The 22,192-nt window shown below is 36.8% G+C and overlaps 1 protein-coding gene across 2 annotated transcripts in view; it reads right to left on the bottom strand.

Annotated features, from left to right (window-relative positions):
* The window catches only part of NTNG1 (netrin G1), a 328,355-nt gene that overhangs the window by 57,551 nt on the left and 248,612 nt on the right, over window positions 1-22,192 (bottom strand). The window contains exon 6 of one of the 2 annotated variants that reach the window (XM_036863847.1): window positions 1,417-1,584. The exons of the other annotated variant lie outside the window; for it this stretch is intronic. Within the exon in view, the coding sequence (XP_036719742.1) occupies window positions 1,417-1,584 (168 nt within the window). The remainder of the gene's footprint in view (window positions 1-1,416; window positions 1,585-22,192) is intronic. 2 annotated transcript variants of the gene reach the window in all.

Raw genomic sequence — 22,192 nt, 5'->3', positions numbered from 1 at the left:
ATCAGTGGAGTACTTACCACCATGGTTTTGTTAATGAGGATTAAGTAAAAACAAAACAAACAAACAAAAAACATACTTGCAAGTCAGTTCACAGTTTACCAAGTGTTTCCTGTGCATCCCATATGACACCAATTTGACCAGGAGTTTTCAACGACTTACCTAAGGCACACAGCTATTAAATAGCAAACTGGGACTTGAACCCAGCTCTCCAGCCTCTAAGTCCAGGGATTTCTCCACTAATTCACAAATAATAAGGAAGCACTTTGAAAATTAGAACATACTATACACATAAACAGTATTATAAAAACTTGGCCCATTTTAACTGAAAAAACTTGTCCAGCTATTTTAAATGACACTTGGCAAATAACTATATAACCTTGACAATCCAATCAGAAAACAATGATTCCAGAATTGCAGATTGATTTGATTTCTTTTTGATGAAAAGATCACCTTTCATTTTTCAGCTTGTGTATTCTATCTAGTCTTTATGTGAAAAAAATCTACCTTTAACATTGGTTGCCTATGTATTACCTATTGGTGTGGTAACAGATACATACCCTTCACCATTTTGAATATATGCACTTCTTCAAAGTACATTATGAAGTGAAATTCCATTTCTTATTTCTTATTTTTCATCAGCTCCCTTTCTTAAAGATAGGTTCTACTATGCAAAAGGTAGGAGAAGCTTCTTTGGATGGGAAGGGCACCTGGTTCTCTCCAGTTGACATGATCAGTCATCACAGGGGGTGGAAAGAATGCTCAAGGGAATTCTGTGGCCCCAGTTTTCCAGGGCTCATGTACTTTGGAAGCTAAGAGAATTAATTGTCTTGAATTGTTTTGAAAAATTGCTTCTCCTTTTGAGGGCTATAGGAAAATTCAATAAGTGGAATTTCATTACTATGGATGGAAAAGCCAGGCAAACTTCTACATTACCAATTGCTAATGGCTTTCAATTCCAAATGGGAATATTTTAAATCAATATTAGTTGATTACCAATTATTTACAAAAGTTTTTATCCTAATCTCATATCTATAATTAAAAACCTTATAATGAGTTTACATTTTGAAAGCTGAGTGTACAACTTAAGACTTTAAGATCAGGTTGAAATGACCAGGTGTTAAGATTTCATGCAAAAAAAAAAAGAAAGAAAAACAAAAAGAATTACTTCGTCTCTTAACATGACTTTTCAGCTCATCATCTTTAAAGCAACAATTAGACAAGGATTCAAAATACATCCCCCAACTATGATTTCAATCAGCACAAGTGAAATCTTTAAGTCTACCACAAGGATGTTTTCTCCATTGAGAAAGTTCATTCTGGCTCAGCTGTGGTGCAAATCACCAGCCTCTCCACCTTAAATAGATCCCCATCTCGTGAAAGGCACAGAACAATAGCTGAAATTATAATGGAACTGACCTATGCACACATTCTCATCGTCCAGCTGTGCAGAAGCATTTCTGAAGTAGCCCAGCCTGCATAACTCACAGTGCTGCCCTCTAGTGTTGTGTTTACAGCTCACGCAAATGACTGTATTTAGCAGATCGATATAACTGCATCGATTGGAGTGGCCGAAGCATTCACAATCTTGCAAGGAAGAACAGAAATGTATACAGAGTGTATACAGTCGCAGAATAACAGCACACTACATGCTTGGATAAAATGAGAAGTGGAGAAAAGATGGCGGAATGGCATTACATGTATGTGATTCCACATGACACATGGTGACCGCAGGTGGTTGTGACTGGCATGGAAGTAGCATCTGTTTCAGGCAGGAGAGAAAGATTGGACATTCAGAACATGATCGGAGAGTGTTAATTCTTGGCAGACAATATGAACAGAAGCATTTGCAGGTGTATACCTTTTAAAATTTGGGAAGACTCTGTTTCCATTGATGCAAAAGTCTAATTTTTGCACATTGAAAACTTCACTGTCTTTGCATCACTCCCCTCATTTTCTCTTCATATTTGCAATCTTAAAAAAGAAGGAAGGATGAATGTCGGCATCTAAGGCCTGAGTCTGCCATCACCCATGGCTCCTTTGTTTAGAGTCTTACTATCATTTGTGTCAAGACAGTAACTCAGAGTTTCACAGAAGAAATCATGGCAAATTTAATAGGGATCTAGACAACTAAACAACTCTTTATTTTTGTTTTTTCCAAATGGTAAGAGGAGAAGATGACTTCTGTAAGCCTTTCATCAGGCCAAATCTGCATGTTTGCTTATGTGTGAGAGAGAATACAAAAAACAGGGAGATGATTGGTATTAAAAAAGTGCTCTTAAGATTTCCTTTTCTTGCAAGTTTCAAGCTAAGTCTGCTACAAAAGAAGAGTCAGGCAGCTACTGTACCCTCAGATTGCTTTTCCTTTGTCTCCCCCAAATGTTGGAGGTGCCTCTGAGGCTTAGGGGTGATGGTGATAAGAACTAGACGAGGAGACGTAGGGAAGGGTGGAGAGTGACTAGATCGTCTCTTTTTTGCACCTCAACCAAAGCAAGTCATTAATCTAATTCAACCTTTTTAAAAGAAGTAAAAACAAAGCCTCTATTGGTGCAATAGCTACTGAATCAGACAGAAAAAAATGTGTGAGAAGTAACTAGGCGGGGAATCTGTTTCGTCTCCTGAAATATGGGGGCAGGCCTAGCTCACATTTATAAGGGAGGTCAATTATGAAACTGCAAACCTTGTTTGCCTAAAAATATCCCTCTCATTAATGTCTGGCTTTTATTTTATCCCACCAGGAAGCCAAACACAGTCACTATTTGAGCTCATTTATTCATTCACTCAATAAGTAATATATTCGGTTGGTCTATGTGTCAGGCACTATGTGAGGTACTGAGTTACTCTTTTGGCCTAGATTAAAATTTTGGAAGTATTGCATTTGATGACCAGAGTAAAAATGAGTAAGTGTTGTCAAAATTAATAAGGAAGGGTGATTATCTTTTTTTTTTTTTTTCTATTGGGTTGGCCAAAAAGTTCATTTGGGTTTTTCTATAAGATGTTACAGAAAAACCCCAACGAACTTTTTGGCTAACCCAATAACTTAACATACTGACACTCATCAGAACAGTGTGGATTCATTCGTATGAGAGCCAGTTACTACAGTAGAGCTGAGGTCAAGGTCCCAACAGAATGAAATCAAATTTGGATAGAAGCAGAGGAGGACACTGGAAATGGTGAAGAGTGGAAGACACCCAGGAATAGGGTTAGCACCTTGGAGAACCCAGATGCTTAAAAGAAAGGCAAGAAGAATGGGAGGTTCCTGAAGGCAAGCCCCTGCCTTTACAGGAGGCTAGTTTTGTCACGGTGTGTATGTGTGCTAGGGGTGGGGAGTGGGGGTGGGGAGTTGGAGGAACCAGCGGGAGAAGGAGAGTTCTGGGAGAAGGAGGCCATATGGGAGATGGGGTAAGAAAATCCTGCAAAAATTTTGTAGTTAAGACATGCCAAATTAATAATAATAATAGCAACAAGAAAGATAATAGAATTACATATCACCAAATTAAATTCTCTTAGAAAACAAGCATTTCACCCCCATACATTCTATCTCGCTGAGTTCAACCTTGTTTAAGCTGGCATTTCTGACTCCCTAGGAAACCTAAAGGGCCTCTCCAACCTTCCTTAGTTGAGGGTTCGGAACAGGGAGAATCTTTCTGGCCTGGAGCCACCTCAGAGTAGTAGTTGCAGGGAGGAGACCCATGTCCCAAATCTAATTGCTTCCCAAGGACTTCTTCAGAGGTGCCTGGAATTCCAGAGGCGTGGGCACACACACCCTGTCCTCAGGCTCTCCCTCTCTAGAAGAGGCCCCTAAGTGGTTACTGTTCTTCACATAACCCCATCCTAGGTTGGTTCTTGGTGTACCTAATATAATTAATCCAGATTTTTTCAAAAGAATCTTTTGTGTGCATAAATTCATCCTAGGAACTTTTAAAACCACATAGAAGTAAGTCCTTGTTGTCAAGAAGCTTGTTTAGTGGGTAAGACAAACATGTGCTCAGATAACTAGAAAAAAAAGAGGACGTGCTTAAAAACAAAAACAAAAACAAAAACAAAAACAAACAGAGACACAAAGTGATATAAGGAGAAATTCATTTCACTTGAGGAGAATTAGGAAAAACTAAGTTAAAACTAAATCTTCCATGAGGGCCAGTAAGGTTTATTTAACAAAAAAAAAAAAAAAAAAAGGAGGAACTGAGCATTTCCAGTGAAAGGAATAGAGTGTGCAAAGACATGACATTGGGAAATGGGAGAGAACAGGGCTGGAGAAGTATCATAACATGGTTCCTTTGTGGATAAGATCTACCCAATAGCCAATACTATTGGAAGTATTGAATGGTTCCTTTGTGGATAAGATCTACCCAATGCTGGGCTTCATCTGACAAAGCTTTACTCACCAAAAAACGTGTCTGTAGACATCCAAGTTCAATCAAGACCCAATTCATGAATCTCTGTAGACACTGTTACCTACTATTCTTTGAATTTAATGAATAGTATGCATTTCTGTGACATTCACTATTTGTTTCTGGGTTTTGTTTGAAAATCAATTTATTAATTTTGATAGGAGAGTTAAATAATGTAAATTCTATAAATAATTATATACAAAACCATACACAGCTAAACACTCAATATCACAAACTTCTTCCAGAAGATAAGTGGATACTTTAAATGTCTTATAACCTAAGAAATGAGCTAATAGTAACTTTATACCTTTAAAACTTCTAAGACTCTTCTGAGACTTTGATAAAGCTGTCTTCTCTGACCATGGTGTATTTGAGAATATAAAATGATAAAAAGATCTTTGAAAGTGATTTGAAACACATGAGAGCACTATATAAATGCAAGACATTTCAGATGTAATTATTAGACTGCTGTATTATTTCTCAGTTTTCTGTTAATTTCCCACTCTTTAGGAACTGTTCTTTCCACATAGGCCCAGAATCCATGAATGATCATTAATGATAGAGTTAGAGCTGCACTATCTTATTAAGATCCTGAAGGGATGACATTAATAGTTCAATAATTCTTTGATCCTCTAATTCACTGACCTACCATTTCCTCCTTTCCCTTTTTACAAAATATAGAGTTCATGGTCCATTCTTACAATCATTTCCTTTTATATGCTCTCATCTCCCTCACCCTCAACCCTCCGCCCCCAATTACAGTCTCCTGGGAAAATCTGATCCTGGTTAAATCCAACTCTCCACTTCTCCATGCCTACACCCCAGCAGCTAAATGTGGCTGGAGTTTTTTTCCAACTATTTTGAAACAAGTCTCACTTTAAATTCATGACCATAAACTTCAATAAGGCCCTCAGGGCATTCTGGCAACGCTTCCTGAACCAGGAGGCTTCTGGGCCACCACTCTCTCTTGGTTCACCTCCTTCCCCACCTACCATTGCTTCCTCCTCTCTTCTGCTTTTTGTTGTATCTTCTCAAATGACTCAGGGCTTAGCCCTTGGACCTCTTGGCTCTTTAGGCTCACTAATAGCCAGGGTTTTTTACCCAACCTCATGACTACATAAACCATCAATATGCTGACCTTTCCAAAATAGTTATTTCCAGCCTGGACCAACTTCCCAGTTAGTTAGTGAGACTTCATCCAGACTAATATATTCAACTGCCTTCTTAATGTCTCCATTTGGACATTTAATAGATATCTCAACTTTAACATGTTCAAAGCTGAGCTCATAGGTTACCTTCCCAAGCCTGCCACTTACATGGGTAGCCGGCTCTGTCTCAGTAAATGACAACTCTATTCCTCCAATTGCTTAGGTCAAAATTCCTGGAGTTGTTCTTGACACCAATCTTTTTCTCATCCCTCTCTACCCACGCCCCCAACCAATCAATCAGCAGATCCTCTTGACTACACGTTTAAAATACATTCTAAATCTCACCACCTCTCACCATCTCATCTTTAGTTAAGGGCACTTGGATTATTGCTGTTGTCCTCAAACTGCTTCCCTGGCTTCCATCCTTGTGACAGTCTCCTCCACACAGCAGTCAGAGTGACACTTTTAAAACTTAAATTAGGTCATGACATCCTTTTGCCCATAATCCTAATGGCTTCCTGCCTCATTCAGAATAAAAGGCAGAGTTTGAATTCATTCATTCCCAATTGATCTGGGCTCATTGCTATCACTCTCCTCCTCACTCGCTGTACAATACTTTCAGGTTGCTCTGCAAACATGCCAAGCACTTCCCCAGGGCCTTTGCATTTGCTGTTACCTCTGTCTGGCCTACTCCTCCCCCAGACTTCCCTATGACTTGCTTCATCACTTTGTTTTTAGGTCTTGCTCAAAGAAAATGCTGTGACTACTCTATCTGAAATAACAGCTCCTGACCCAAAGACATTAATCCCCCCTCCCACATTTACTAATCCTGTTTAATTTTTTTGTAGAACCTAGAGTATCTGAAGACTAAATTAAAAAAAAAATTTCTCCCCTATACTTTGAGTGTAAAGACATGCGTGCAGACTGTGTCCATTTTGTCCACAGATGTAAACAGAACTCAAAATACTAAGCACTCAAAACATGTTGTCGAATGAATGAATCAATGAGTCAACAAATCAGTGATGATCCTGAGGCATCTTACTTTGGGAAACAGAGGAAGACACAGAGGAAAGTTATGTTTAAATTCATTCCTCCACCATTCAAATTCTGTAAGAGAGTCTGGCTATATCCTAAATATTAAAGAGTTGAGAAAAACAACAGCCATACATCACACTATAACTGAGTTATTAAATATTTTAGCTGAAAATTGACTATATGTCTATGCAGATTAGTTTAGGTAGGAAAAAGGAGATTTCCAAAAATTGCTATGGTTTTATACACTTTTGCAATCTCAAATCACACTGTAGGCTATATTTTATTTTTCAGACAAGTTTTAATTACTGTTGTGTAAACAAGCTAACAGGGTTCTCTAAAACACATTTTCATGGTGAAGCATGGCATGCGTTGGCAATGCATATTTATTGAGGACCACCTTATACCAGGGGACAACTTGAACGAGGCCCAGTCCTAAGCGAGAATCATAGCCCTAGACCAACCAGCCATGTTGGACCATGAAGCCCAGTCCTGAAGAGTCCAGTGCAGAGTTTCTCAACCTCAGCACTACTGACATCTTAGGCCAAATAATCCATGGTTTTCCCATATGTTGTAGGATATTCAGAAGCATTCCTGGCCTCTACCCACTAGAAGCAGTAGCAACTCCCAAGCTGTGACAACCAAAAGTTCCCTGGGGGAGCAAAATCCCCCATCTGATGTATATGACATCATATAAGGCAGTTATGATAATATGGTACATAAGAACTGACTAGTTAAGCGAGCAGCATTTTAGAAGAAGGAGAGTTCAAAGTTGTCTTTCTAGATCAGGAAAGATCCAAACCTCTTCTAAGGTTTAAAGACACTTTCTGACTGAGACTGGCTGGGGAAGGCCTGGGGAGGTAAGAGTTATAGAAAAACAAAAGGTTGGAGAGAAAGAGAATGAAAGAAAAAGAATATTAAGAATAGGAAGGGGGATGTTTGTTAAATGTCTTGGTGTCTTCTTTCTTACTATTCTCCATGTTGCCTCTAATTCCATTATTACGTCACCAATGTTCCGTAATATGACATATGTTACGGAATATAAGATAAAGTACTCTGAATGTGGCACAGCTAGGTTTATTTATATATGTTGGGGCCAAATGAGGAAAGTTTATTCAAAGTCAGAGCTGGTGGAAATTTACTGTAGTCACTCAAAAAGAAAGGATTTGGAAAAAAAGACTTTAGATAGACAGAAGGCGAAGGAATTAGAATTCTTATAAAGTATTTTCCCTTCACTACATTAGCAAAGTCACAAGCCTCCAGGGGCCTCCCCCAGGGATGGGAATGAAGTGGCTGCAGCATTTTCCTGATTCTTACCCACCCCCAACTCTGTCTTGCAACCTTAGGTAGCTTTTGAAGCCCTTCCATGTACATCATTTGATAACAATCTGGATTATTCTATGATAAATCTACTTCATTAGGTGGCTTCTTCCTGCCTGTGGAAATGTGTTCAGATCTCATTAGTGCTGTGACCCCAAGAAACTAGAGATTCAATGATACAGGGTCAAATTTCAGGTCAAGAGTCCTCTTGTATATCCAGTGCTTGATGTGACAGAAAAAAGATGGACTCTATAAGGTCCCTAATGCTTCCTTTCTCCTTCACCTCTTTGGTTTCTTTGTGTAGGTTTGCATATCATAGATAAGGAGGGACATCCCTACTGTGGCATCAACGACTAGCTTATTATATGCACACATGCCCAAATAGGCTTGACACCCTATGAACTTGTGGCTGCTCTGTTCCTAAGGAACTTCGTTCCCCAAATTTCAAATCTGCTTGGATTTCCCTCAAAAGGGCACTGCCAATGTTTGATATGTAAAAGTACATTGTGAGGAAAGTTTAAGACATGGTTTAAATATCATCGGTTTCCCTTTTCCATCTTCTGACCAGCTTCCTCCTTTTCTCTATATGACACAGAAGGAACAATTCAAGTTGGTTAAAATCTGGAAAATGATTTGACTCTTTTCAATAAGGAATAGGGAAGCTATTATGGTCATTTTCACCAAGTGGGTCAAACCAAATTCAGGTATTGTTAATAAATATATTTCTTTGTAAGAGGTGTTTCATGAAAAAAAACCCCAAAAACTCCCTAAAACATGACATATACCCAACAGTCAAGGGTGGAAAACAAGACACACCTGTCACATAGGACATTTAAAGGAAAATGGTGAAATAAAAACAGAAGTCTTTATGTTTCCTGAAAAATCTTCAGTCTGTGAGTGACAGATGCTAGCTGGAATGGGCCATTCATGAGTCACAGATGAGATTCTGCTCACTTTCATTTAAAGAAAGTAGTGTAACTATTATTTTTGGGTCATAATCAATGCTTAACCCAGTGTAGTTCTTCACTGGTATTTGTTCAAATTCATTTCAAACAATATTTGGAAGTAGAAATTCCAAGGTATTTCATTTGTCAAATGGGCACCATACATGAACCTACCATTCTGTTCTCATGAAAAGCATCCTTGAAACTCACTGTAAGTGAGTTTCCTTATTTTCAATGCAAATGAGTGACAATGTTAATACTCTAACATTCATGTTCCAAACAGGAACCTAAAGTGTTATAATTCTTATTCACACATTAATCTTTCAGAAAACAAATATTGCAGCATTTTAAATTTGCAGCAGTCAAATTTCTGAGTGAATCATTTTTTTTCCTCTTACAGATGACATTCTCAGTACTGTTTGATGCATTGATCGTTATCAGTCAACATGCCTCACCAATAAGCTGATGGGTACACTTCACAGATATTCCAGATTCATACAGTGTAATGTTTCACAACACATAACACCATGAAATCACTGTATGAATCCAAGAATTCCTACCTCTCTTGTGGTTTGCAACTTGAACAGAAGAAACTGTTGACAAAGCTAATTTGGGAGCAACTGGATAGGTTTAAAAGAATGAACAGCACATTAGAAACAATAGTGAAACGTTCAAATTGTAATTACTTATCATCAACCCGCTTGAAAAGTGGCCCTATATGAAGAGAATATTTGTATTTGTTGTTTCTGGGAGTTTGCTTCAATCACAAAGGAAGTCTTGTATTTGGCTGAAAATGGTTTGACCTTGTCAGTAATAAAGTTTAGAGGCTTTATTTTCAGAGGCAAAAAGAATTACCATTTAAATCAAGAATCCAGTTATGCAGAGATTATTCCAATAACAATATGGATATTAGGATCCCCTACTGTTCTTCTCTTAAAATAGTAGTTGCGTTGTTGAGTTACTTAGCAATATCATTGCCTCAATTCACCATGTCTTTCTCTCTGTGTAACCATAATCTCATCTACATATAAACCAGTTAGATTATTTTTGCTGAATTGATTAGACATGACAGATAGTCACAATGGTCAACCATTCAGCGGACTCTGGATCTCAGTCTCAGAGTCACCTCGAATCTGTCCACCTTTCAAAAATGTAGTCTTTTTCTCAACATTTATTACCTATATGATATCAGTTTGTTAATGGCAGGAATTTCTGTCTAAGTTTGCCTGCCTTTCTTTTCCAATTGTTCCTGAAGTGTTGCTTGTGAAAATAGCAAAAACAAGATAGAGCCTGATGTTCTTTGCAGATGTTGACCAGATAAATTATGTTTGCACAGAACTGACCTCTGCTAGAAAGTGCACCTTTAGCTAAAATGTCAAGTTCAAGCACTTTATTCAACTGTGAGCTTCTCAAATAAATTTATTTGAACTCTTTATCCACATTCTAAAAAAGTGCAACTGGCATTAACTAAAGATATTTCTGAAAGCTTTTAGTCTTGCGACACTCACAGAAAACATAGCAAAATAATTAAATGGGTCTGTTTCAGGTTTTAAACAATGCATAATCTTGTTCAGCACAAAACTTACTGTGGAGAAGTGTTAAGTCTTAGATCCTGTCTTGTACAATTTGTTGAGCTATGAAATTCAATGGGAAATACTGAGTGACAGTTCACTGAAGATGCTCTCACTGAACTTGCCAAGGAACAAAGCCACTAAACCTTCCCACAATCCTCATAGAATTATACTAATGGGTTGAGCTTGATCTGTATTTCTTCTTCCACATATGTATGCAGAAACTTGAAAAAATTCATTTGGAGCGGATGATTAAGATAATTCTATTTGCTAGTAATATATGTATCTAGGACAGTCTTGATTTCATCACTCTGATCAAGGACTGAAAATGCAGCCCTTCCAATTTGACTCCTCAACAAATTGCTAATATATTTTGTTTTGCTTAGCAGCTATTTCCTGGTTCCTCCTTTTGCTCATTTCCTCCTCCATCTGTATTCATTAGAGCTTAAAAGGAACATCCTGTATATAACAAAGGAAGGTGGAAGCCAAAGATGTGCCTTTTTTTGTGAGAAGGAAAGACGCAAAAGAAGACAACTTTCTTTCAATATAAACTATTTATATACGTCTATGTATATCTATAGGCTAGACGTTAATGTAATTTTAACATTACACTGAATCTTATGAATTTTATTGGTCAGTTTTTAAAGGTTCTATTTCTTCCTGTGTAATCACACTGCTGTCTGTCAGTTTCTTTCATTTATTTATTTATTTATTTATTATGTTAGAAGTCAGAAAATAATTACTGCTCTAAGGACAGACAGAAAACAGGTTGTTCTTAATCCTGGCAGAAATTATTGGTAATTCATAAAGGATAAAAGAGGGAAAGCCTCGGCAGAGAAAATACACTATGACGTTGAAGGGGGAGAGAGAGAGAGAGAGATCCAAATTCCTGTCAGTCAATATGGAACGACAGTTTAAAAAACAAAAACAGGTCTTTTAGGGGTTGCAATACTGCCTTTATATATTTTCCCTGACCCTCAATACAACTGACGTAACAGCCAGTTTACCAAAGCAAAGTAAAAGTGAGACAGTGGAAGGAAACCTGTGTCACTCACAAGTTTTTATGATATATTATTTATACTCCCCACTGTGATGGCAACCAAACTCTAGGCTTCTCTTGGGATGGCTGACATCCAATGTAAATTTGATAAAGTGCTTATAACTTTTATGCTTTCTAATTTTTTCTACATCTTTTACTATAATATTTCTGGGATACTTCATATTACAAAAAAATATTTGAATTATGATTCTTTCAAAGACATGGCATTTATGATAATGCTCTTATTTAGTGCTAAAAAATAGAATATGGGATTTTCCCCCTAAACATGTGGGATTTTATATCAGTAGGAATTTTACATGCTCCTACCTTGTTTTGGATTAGAAACCTCAAGGGAAGAAATATTCGGCCATATCCTATTAAACTTTGGAGGATCTGCATGCACCGGGAAAAATCAGGGTATGTTACTTTCAGCTATAATGTCATTTGGTCTAAACAGAAAACTGTATGGACAAAGACACAAACCACACATCTGCTTTTTAACTTGGTTGTGATGCACTTAACAAAACATACTCCCACACCAAACAAGAGCAAGCAATTGATGATTCCCAAAACATTGAATGGACATTAAATATATAGCCTGTTCCCTAACAAAGCTATATACATTAACTTGTGCAATAAAGTAGAGTGTTCTTACAAATAACCAAACAGGGACTTCAGCAATTCAAATCGTTATATGAAGCTGGTGCCTGAAACTAGAAGATAACAGGAAAGAAATAATTTCTCACTTGAGGATTCCATTCTCTGCAATTTATATTTACAGATACGAGCTTGTTACATTAGTCTTCAGGAGAGATTCTTTAGGGTATGTTTTAAGTGTGAGCCATTATCTCTGCAAAGAAGTGGATTTATTTCCTATTTTTATTTATGCGATTTCTCAGAGAAAGAAAGAGAAAGATGACTGGTGGTTCTGGCTTAAGGAGAATAGTCCAAGGTGCTTCCGATCATATCTAAGGTTTGTATGTATGGGTGTGTATATATTTTCTTTTTTTTAATATATATTTTCATGATGTTTCTAGCTCAAAATATATTTCTAAAGTTATTGGTTCCAATCCAATTATAAGCATTGTTAATTTAAGAATTAATGTTATTTCTTTCTTAGATTCACCTGTATTAAAAAAAAATGACTCTGGAAAAGCAGGAGAAGAGCCAGCTTTAAGATTGGGTGCTTTAAAGCTATTTTTGTTAAGGTACATAGGCCATGACAATTAAAGCAGTCATTTCATGACTCAAATCTACCATTCACTGAGATCAGCTCAAAACCATATCTTTAGTGTGGTCCTTTGGGACCACCCAAGTCCACAAGGAGAGTTCTTGCCTCTAAACTCCTATAGCGTATTACCTTATGTGCTCCTTATTTCTCACTGATATGTGGATAGGCGTAAGTTTCAATATTGCTAGTTTAAATTTTATGTCTATTTCTTGTCTCTGTAATTAGATTGAATCCCTTTGAGGAAGGGCAAAGCCTTCCAGAAGGCCTCAGTAAATATCTAATAACTGAGTAATTGATATCAAGTGGCTAGGCTACTGTAAACAGGTATTATCAGATTGTTTCCTCCATAATTAGATTATAGTGAATAACATTCTTGCAAGACATGGAACTTTCACTATAACTTTGGTTTTTTAACATTTGTTAGAAAAGCTGAACTACTGTTACTCTGTGTGTGTATGTGTGTGTGTATACACATAAAAGCAAAGGAAATCTTAATATTGATATTGCTGTATCCATCAAAATTTATGAATGAATAAAGAATGTAACAATTTTCCACATCTGTATCCAGGTGTTACTAAATAAATAGATATTTGGTAACATGTAGGCAAAATATGCAAGTTATTGACTGAATGTTAAGCCTACTTGAACTGCAATGATCACTTTTGAAAAACAAATGATTTCTAGAAATTGGGGTTTTTTTTTAAAGGTTTTTTTATGTGGACCATTTTTAAAGACTTCATTAAATTTGTTACAATATTGCTTCTGTTCTACGTTTTGGTTTTTTGGCCCCGAGGCATGTGGGATCTTAGCTCCCCGATCAGGGATCAAACCTGCACCCTGTGCATTGGAAAGCAAAGTCTTAACCACTAGACCACCAGGGAAGTCTCTAGAAATTGTTTATTTAGAAGAGATTTCAAACCACTGTTATAGTTTTATATAGAAAATATATTTATTTATATTATTAGCATCAAATTAAGAAAAATTTAGTTCTTTTAAATGGTTCTCTCCATCTTTTTCCGTAAGAGAGGTAAACACAGGTCATATGTGGGGTGATGTTTGTAAGCTTAATGTTAAGTATTCAGTGGCTTGACTTTCTTGATGAAATGAAAGTAATAATACAATTAATCATTTTGTTAATAAGCTTTGCCAAAAAATTTAAGTAAAGACAAAAATTTTATACTAAATAAAAGTTAGAAGTGAGCTTTGAAAATTAATTTTATAAATTAAGCTTTATTCCATATTCTAATGTAATAAATATTTTACGCCTATATTTTAGTATACTCTTTTATGATTTTTCCCTAGGATGCTGAGGTTCCGTTTTGAGGATCTTCCTACATGTATAAAAAGTTGATGTAGGTCATTCTACTTTTGAATTGTTAACTACTTGACCTGTATGAAATTATCAAGATAGACACCTCAGTTACAATCTGATCCCTACATGGAAGGTATTTTCTTCTGTACTGTGTACTTATGATAGTTTCTTGGGGGATGGGAGAGTGTAGCTTTTGTGTTTGCTTGGGAATATAATTAGACATTTTTTTCCAAATGATTTTCATTATGTGGGATGCCTAACCTTCCTGAAAAATTAAAACTCAGAGCCACCAGCAGTCATCACGTGGAAATCCTAATCTAATCTATACATATCTCTAGTGGGACAAAATTTTAGGCGTGATGTCTTTTCCTTGGGAGGAAAAATGTCCTGAAAAAAAAATATTGAAATTTGTGGACCCTAAACTTCTATAGCATGTTACTGTCTGTGCTTACATGTTTTAATATTTGGTCGTCATGCAATTTTAAATTTAATATCTCATTTTAATTTTTTTAATTTTTATTTTGCTTTATAATTGCAAGGCCAAGTAAGAAAACAACTTAAAATTAGCCAGTTACTGTCTGGCTACTCTTGTTACTCGAAGATCCTGGCACATATAAATATTCAGTCAAAGTTACTAACAAATGTTTAATTCCCAGAAGTAAATTTGGCACATTGGAGGGTATATTCGTTGTATAATTGGGACAAATTCTGTGTTATCATATTCAATGCTAATAAAAGTCTTTGCGTAACATGAAGCCTCTGAGAACTTTTAGCCAGTGGCCGCTTATTTCGAGTAGTTAGAAATTGCAAATACAAAAAAATATTATAATACGTCAAAGGTATTGGTATTGCTTCTAGGTGAACTGTTGCAGACTTTATTAATTTCATTCTTTAATGAATTAACTAAGGAATATCTTTGGGTCATATGAAGGTCTCAGAGTGGTAGTATGTTGCAAGGCAAAGGGTCCCTGGAATCAGAGGATAAGGGATCTGTTCCCAGTCCTGTTGAGTAGCTGTCTGGCTATTAATTCCCTGGACTTCAATTTCTTTACCTGTAAGATAAAGGTGCTGGACTAAAAGATCTCCATGGTTTCTCTCAGCCATTAAATCCCATCACTCCAATGGTTCTTTCCTGGCCTAGCAGTGTCACACTAAAGTTCACAGAAGGATGAAGTCTGTTGGAATGAAGCACATGCCCTTTGGAGAATCTAGGGGATTTAGGGGATTAAGAATCCCCTGTGTGGAGGGAAAGTTATTGCTGCACGTTGTAACAGTGGACCTTTGACTATCATAGTGAAACCCAAACTGGAGTTAAGAAATTATTACTGAGGAAAGGGGAGGGATTATCATATGTGTCCAGTGGGACTATAGATGGCCAATCCTTCAAGAATAGCCTTTTTTGGAAATCCCTACTTCTCAAGGACCCTGGTCCCATACATCTGGGAAAATGGATTGAACTCATCTTGATGATCTCCAAAGACTTTGGCTTGAGGAATATGGAGACCAAGACTACATACTCAACCACTGCCCCCTTTAAAAAGAAACAAAATATCTGAAATGCCCATCTTATGCTGTTACTCTATTGTCATTGCTAAAATTTCAAATTACATCTATGGGAAGCCTAGGAAATATCTATTTAGGGGAAATTTATTTAAGATATGGTGCATGTAAATAGAGCTTGGACTGGATTCAAATCCCATTTTTACCACTTGGACAAGTTCCTTCACTTCTCAGTGTCTAAGCTTTCTTATATGTAAAATGGGATAATGACACTACCTACTGGTTGTTGTCAAGGCTGAATGAATGAGTTAGTATTTGCTTGTCATGGTAGTGAGCATTTAAGAAATGTCAGTTCTTATTCTTTTTTTATTGAAGTATAGTTGATTTACAATGTCGTGTTAGCTCTTATTATTCTATTTGTGGTTGCTGTTGTAATAAACATATTATTGTAGTATAAAGAGTTCTTACTGAATTGAAGTAGAGGTAATAACATGCTCCCCCTATTTCGTGAAATCTTAATTGTTCCCAAAGCAAGTGATTTGGATATGTAAAAATCTCACTTAAGATACAAATTAATTTAGGGAATAATCTGGTTCTAGGCCCTACATTGATTAGTACTATTGTTCAGAAAGCAATAGGAATTATTTTGGAATACCGTGGAAAAGATTTGATTTTTAACATTTAACGATAAAATGTTAATTTTCAAGTTTCTTTCAGTTTAGAAGCACATCAGTTTAGACTATGAATCAGATATATATATATCTTGCCTGAATTTTTTTTTTTTTCCATTAAGGAGAGACTCAGAAAACTGTTATGTGACAATTTGGTTGTGGCACTTGAAACTCCTTATAATGAATCAGAAAAACTGAGATTCTAGTTATAAAAATTAGACTTTGGTAGAAAGTTTTTCTCCTCTGTGCCCCAAGGAAAACTCCTTGCACTGTAAGTTGGAGAGAACTAGGTTAGAATTGCTAAACTTGACAATGTATTGCTGACACCATAGTGAATCAAGCTGAAAGGAAACTTGAAGCAGATTTATTTACATCAAGAAAGCTTTAGAGTTAGGGTTTTAGAATAGTGTCCTCTATCACACATTCACTCCCTTAGCATGATTCATCGGCAGCTTTCAACTCAATTTGTGGATACCCTTTAAAACCAAAGTAAATTGTGACTATGCTTTCCCATGTTTTTTCTTTTTTTCTAGAATAGTCTACTTTATAGTGTTTCATACATTAGTCATTTAATTAAATGAGAAAGGTGGATGAATTCTAAAGGGTCCTAGTTTGGAAATTGGACATTGAGCTAGAATCCTGCCTTGGCTACCAGATGACTTAGGTGATTCAATTAAGCCTTAGTTGCCTTGCCTGTAAAATGATGATGTTGGATGAGGGCTCTTTAAGTTTCCTAAAAAGACTAATTTTTACATAAGTTTTTCGTTCTAAAATACAGTGGGAAACAGGGTGCCACCATGGATATGAAAAGCCACTGCTGAGAGGATGTTAGTGAGCCTTCATTAAACATCCTTCTTCCAGGAGTGTATGAGGAAAACATCAGGAAGAGACAAAGTCACAAAGTCCCTTTGGATTTGTAGAGTTATTGCTCTTGTTCCTCAGGGAGTTTGGAAACCACATTATTGATGTCTACAAAGGAATCTATAGAAAACCCTAAAGCTCTTCAGAAGAAACCCCTAGGGCCTTGGAGGTAATCTTACCATCTTTACAGTGAGCTGCCGACTCTCAGAAATACAGCATCATTAAACTGCTGGGGAAGAAACAGTTTAATGTAATAGTGGTAAGGCTGTCCTTGAGATGGCACACAGAATTTTTTGGCTATGAGCGACTATGTCAATAAAGTAAACATTTGGATTTTTACAGTCATAGAATATGTACAAGCATGTTTCACAATTTGCATAGCTAATTTCATGAACTGTCACATGTCCTATAATATATGTAACATCTTTACATTTCCCCTCTCCCTCAGCTTACTGAGGATGCTTATCATTGATGGTGGTAGAGGAAGGGCACATTTTAATGTAGCTTCTGTTGACCACACAGTGAGGTAACAGAAAATGAACTTCTGTTTTTCTCCAGGACACTAAAGTTCCCTGCACAGAAATGGGTCAATTCAGGGATCAACAGGTCTAAGGTGCAATGTATTAGATTGGAAAGAGTCTGAAGTAGGAGTTAATAAATCTAGAATTTTTCTTTCTAACCTCTTCCACCTGGTATAATGTTACGAGCACAGCTTTCAGAGTCAGACAGGCCTTCCTGGCCGTATTACATTTGGTAAGTTACTCAGACACTCTGAGCCTCCGATTCACCATTTGTAAAATGGAATTCTGTAGACATGTGGGGACATTTCCCTCCAGTTCCCAGGAAGTGGAGCAGTTAGCTGGCCAGCTCTCTATTGATAATCTAAGAAGTCTTCGGTGATACCCCACTCTTAGTTCACAGTTACATGTTGGAAGGTTCATCATAGGACCCTTCAGAGATCTTGGCAAATCTTTGTTTAAGCTAGGAATTTCCAGATGCCCGCACACAGAGATAACAGCAAAGGTACAGATATCAGCTCACACTTAAAAAGTGGCTTGACATTCTAAAGTCACCTGGGAAAAGGTTAATACATGAAAAAAGTCAACATTGGTCAAGGTGGGCAATTGTTGTTCGCTAGAGATTGCTAAACCTCTTGGATTTTTTTTTTAAGGTAGGGGATACTTTCCCCTTCTTCATTGGAATATTTAATTTATTCTTCAGGATTAAAGAAGCAGCTATGTCCTAATGTTCATTCAATTTTTGGATAACCACAAAGGTTTCATGAATGTGAAATGCTAGTTACACAAATATGAAATGGATCTGTGATGAGAATACTGGGTACATGATATAAAAAAGTCCCAAAGGCATCTCACCTGGGACCTTAGCTTTCCTTCTAGAACATCAGCAAACAGTTCAAAATTAATGTAGCACACCATGCAATTTGCCATATAGCTACACTAGTCTGATAATTTTTTTCTTCATTATATAAAACCTAATTAGCTAAAGGGCGATTCAAATGAAACTTTTATTTGGGGATTTAGAAGTATTAAAGCAAAGGGAGGAAAACAAACAAACACTGAAGCTCTCTGGATAGAATGAACAAGATTACTAATAACCCTTGAGCGGGGAAATGATTAACCTTGTTATTTTCCTCACGATCCAGGTTTCTACAGTAAATCAGTTCTGAACAAAAATATTTGGATGCTGTATGGAAAACAACTTTTACAAGGTCTCCAACTGGCATCAAATGTTTTCAAGTATGAAAACATCTCTGAGCTTTCTCAACAGGCTGATGAATCCCTGCAGGTAGCACTTCCCTTGTTTAGTAGTCCTGCCAAATAAATCAAATTAGAGATGAATTTTTAACTCTGTGATGAAGGCAATGCTCATTATAAGAGAAAGCAGGAAAATGGAATATTTCCCTTAAGTGAACTGTGGTTTCAAATTGAATAGATTGAAGAGGAGGGGACAGCCAAACACCTCCATCAATTTCTACACTTTATAAACCATGATGTCAATCATTTGAAGGTAATTTAAGGAAACAGTGTACACTTGGGTTCACAAAGTGTCTACATATGTCTTTTCTTTTGTTACTATTCTAAGAAATGGTTTTGTTTATTTAAAAATTCCAAGTTTTTTTAAAGGGTGTTTCCTGACGTGAATTTTCAGTGGATTATCTGTCTTTAACCTCTGACTTTGTTACCTTTAACCTCTGTTATTTGCTTTTTAAGTGATAATCACTCACACAAAGCTATTTGCACATTAGGCCAACCCTTGTTGTCCTAATTATGTTTTTTTAAAATAATATACTGTTTAACATAATTAGTGAAATCACTTGCTTTTCAAGGCTAAGGATCTGATAATATATGTTCGAACATAATGATTAGTTTATCACTTTAACAAAAACACCCACACCAAACCAAATATTAATTTGGATCATCAGCATCAACAAATATTCACTTGGATAAAATTGTGAATGTTTACTTATAAGTGCATGATACATTTTACATAAAAAATGAAACCTGAATGAATTACTACTACATCAGGTAAAGGAAAAACAGAGCTCATAAGGCTCAAATGGCTACAGATCTATTTTGGGATTCATTAATTGCTGACATTATCACCAATATTTTTTCAGCCATGGCCAAAGCACATCAAAATGACTGAGTTTTAGATCAAGTACTTTTGGGATGACTGGGAAACCTATTTCCTAATAGATGGACAGCAGCAGGTACAAATGACCTTAATGGGAAATTTGTTTCAAAAACATTTTTAGCAGATGATCGGAAAGGATGACCACTCTGTCTATGCATTTGAATCTTAATACAGGTGTTGACGGTTTGAAATCTATACTGAAATCTAATAGGCCTCTAAAATATTCACTGTGTATATAGCATATGCATATGAACTTATGGTTACATACATCAATAATTTATGTCGATAATATGCATCATTCATTTTCCTTGAGATACTCTTTGATGATGGGAATCTAACGGGTGTTACATCTATTATAATGGCATCTTTCTATGTACTTGGTGGAATTATGTTCATTGATTCCTTCCTTGGGATAAAGGGAAAAGCCCTGGCAAACACCCAAACTTAGTTAAAAATCCAAGCAGCTCTCTCTTCTCTGGCTTGTACCTTGGAAACCCCGTTTTTGTGCCCTCTAGAACAGGCAGTGAGTCATCTATGCATGAATTCTTGCCCTTTGGAGAGCAAAGGAATCCATCCACCAGTGCACACAGCGAGCACCTTATGAGTCCTCAAAGAAGGAATGTGTAAATGCCATTAAAGCAGACTAGAAGATACAATCATGTTTGATGGTTTCATGGTAAATCTCTTGACCTTAAAGCCAGGCAATAAGCAAGCTAGTCGTGTGTGATGTTGGGTGACCCCTGAAAGTGCTTATATCCTGTTTGCCTGAGAACTCTGAGGAAACACCCATTGCACTCCAAGCAGAACAGCCAGAGGCATCATGAAGGCGGGGTACAAGCTATCACTGTATTTGTTAGAGGGTTCTGGTTAGGTATTAAGGAGTTAAATTTTCCTAGTTTCCTGATAATAAAGGTTAATACATTTTCCAAAGGCACAACAAAGCATCCTTTCAGGTCACCACTGATTTCAAAATAAAACAAAGCAAAACTGGAATTTCCCGATTCAGTGTGTAAAAGGTCAACATCTGCTGATGCTCAGAGATGGGGCATGTGGTGGAGGCGGCCGAATGAGATGTTGAGTGAGCAGTACAGTCAGAAATTCCATGCAACACACGATTGACACTCCGAACAGAAACACACCCTAGCACCAAAGAACTACTTTCCATCCATCCATTTCTGAAACTTTTGACAGGTCAGATCACCATAGCAGCCTCAGTCATCTGTCTCAGCTTGCTTCCATTTGGTTCCCTTTTGCTCCAAAATGTATGCGCAAATGCAATTGTCAAGGCCTGAAAGGAGCACAATGTGGCATATTTATACAGTTAGGCAAATGCCAAGGGAGATACTTAGTACAGCAGAAAAATTAGACTGTTAGATCTGAAGGTTTTCATTTGCAAGTTTGTAGCACTGATGCCATTTCCACAAGATCACAAAGAGGAAGCTGCAGCTTTAGTCTGGTATCTAAATGAATGTGAACACGACTCCTATTTCTATTTACAAAGCGGCTGATTTTCATGGCATTTAACATGTCTAGTGCTTAACAAACCCACGTGTGGGCCTATTCTCAAGCTTAAGTAAACTAGGTTGACTTATAAATTGGGAGACCTGACTGTGCATTTATAAGAAGCGGGAAGTTGTTTTATCCAAATTATGAGTGTATTGCTTTTTAGATGGATGTTGGGTATTGGAATGCTCCAACCACTTCTGTTTACACTTCTATCACCCTGCATGGCTCAGCACCTATGACAAAGACTGTGAGGGTTGAGACCCCAGTGAAAATGCTTCTTTTCATTTACAGTGCATAATCTTGGCTTCTTCAGTACTTTATTTCAAATCAGTTATTCAATAGCTGTCCAAAGGTTTTAGCCATCAGAGGGAAAGGGAACAGTATTTAAAAATATGTGAGATTCGGCTCTGAAAAGTTATGGGGCATTTCCTCAGTGAGTATTTCAGGCTTGGTGTTTGGTGTCCTTGTTTTAAATGTAAAGAGGGAGCTACAGCCTGTTTCTCCCATGACAGCTAGTAGAATTCCCTTTGCAATGGTGCTAGAGAAATGTTCCATAGAATGTTGAAGAGAGATTTCTCTTTTCAATTGCTGATATTTCCACTAAAATATTTCTTGCTGGAATTTCTAGTATCTTTACTCTTAAATTTTGCATGTATTTTGTCATACCCCTTCTCTATCAAACTTGAACCTAAGTAGTCAGGAAAACATGGATAATTGTATTTTAGGAGGGAGAAATGGACATACTGATGATTTTTTTCCTTCATTCCTCCAGTAAGACTAATGATCACAAACGTACCTCTTTCAGGCCTTCACAAAGGCTAAAGTTTAATGCACTAATAAAATTCCCGCTCCCTGGTTGCATGGTGATTTCTTTCGGTTCTAATGAATAAGCCTAAAACATTTATTCTCTGCTTTTCTAAATTATGGTAGAAATCCGTATTCAGTCCTAGGGAGAGAGTTCAATTTGTTTGTTGGTTACCAGGTATGGGTAAATAGGACTGTTTATATTTT

Source organism: Balaenoptera musculus, chromosome 1 (genome assembly GCF_009873245.2).
Source record: "Balaenoptera musculus isolate JJ_BM4_2016_0621 chromosome 1, mBalMus1.pri.v3, whole genome shotgun sequence".
Classification (NCBI taxonomy): Eukaryota; Metazoa; Chordata; class Mammalia; order Artiodactyla; family Balaenopteridae; genus Balaenoptera; species Balaenoptera musculus.
The sequence above is the reverse complement of the archived record's forward strand: the minus strand, read 5'-3'. Positions and strand labels throughout refer to the sequence as shown.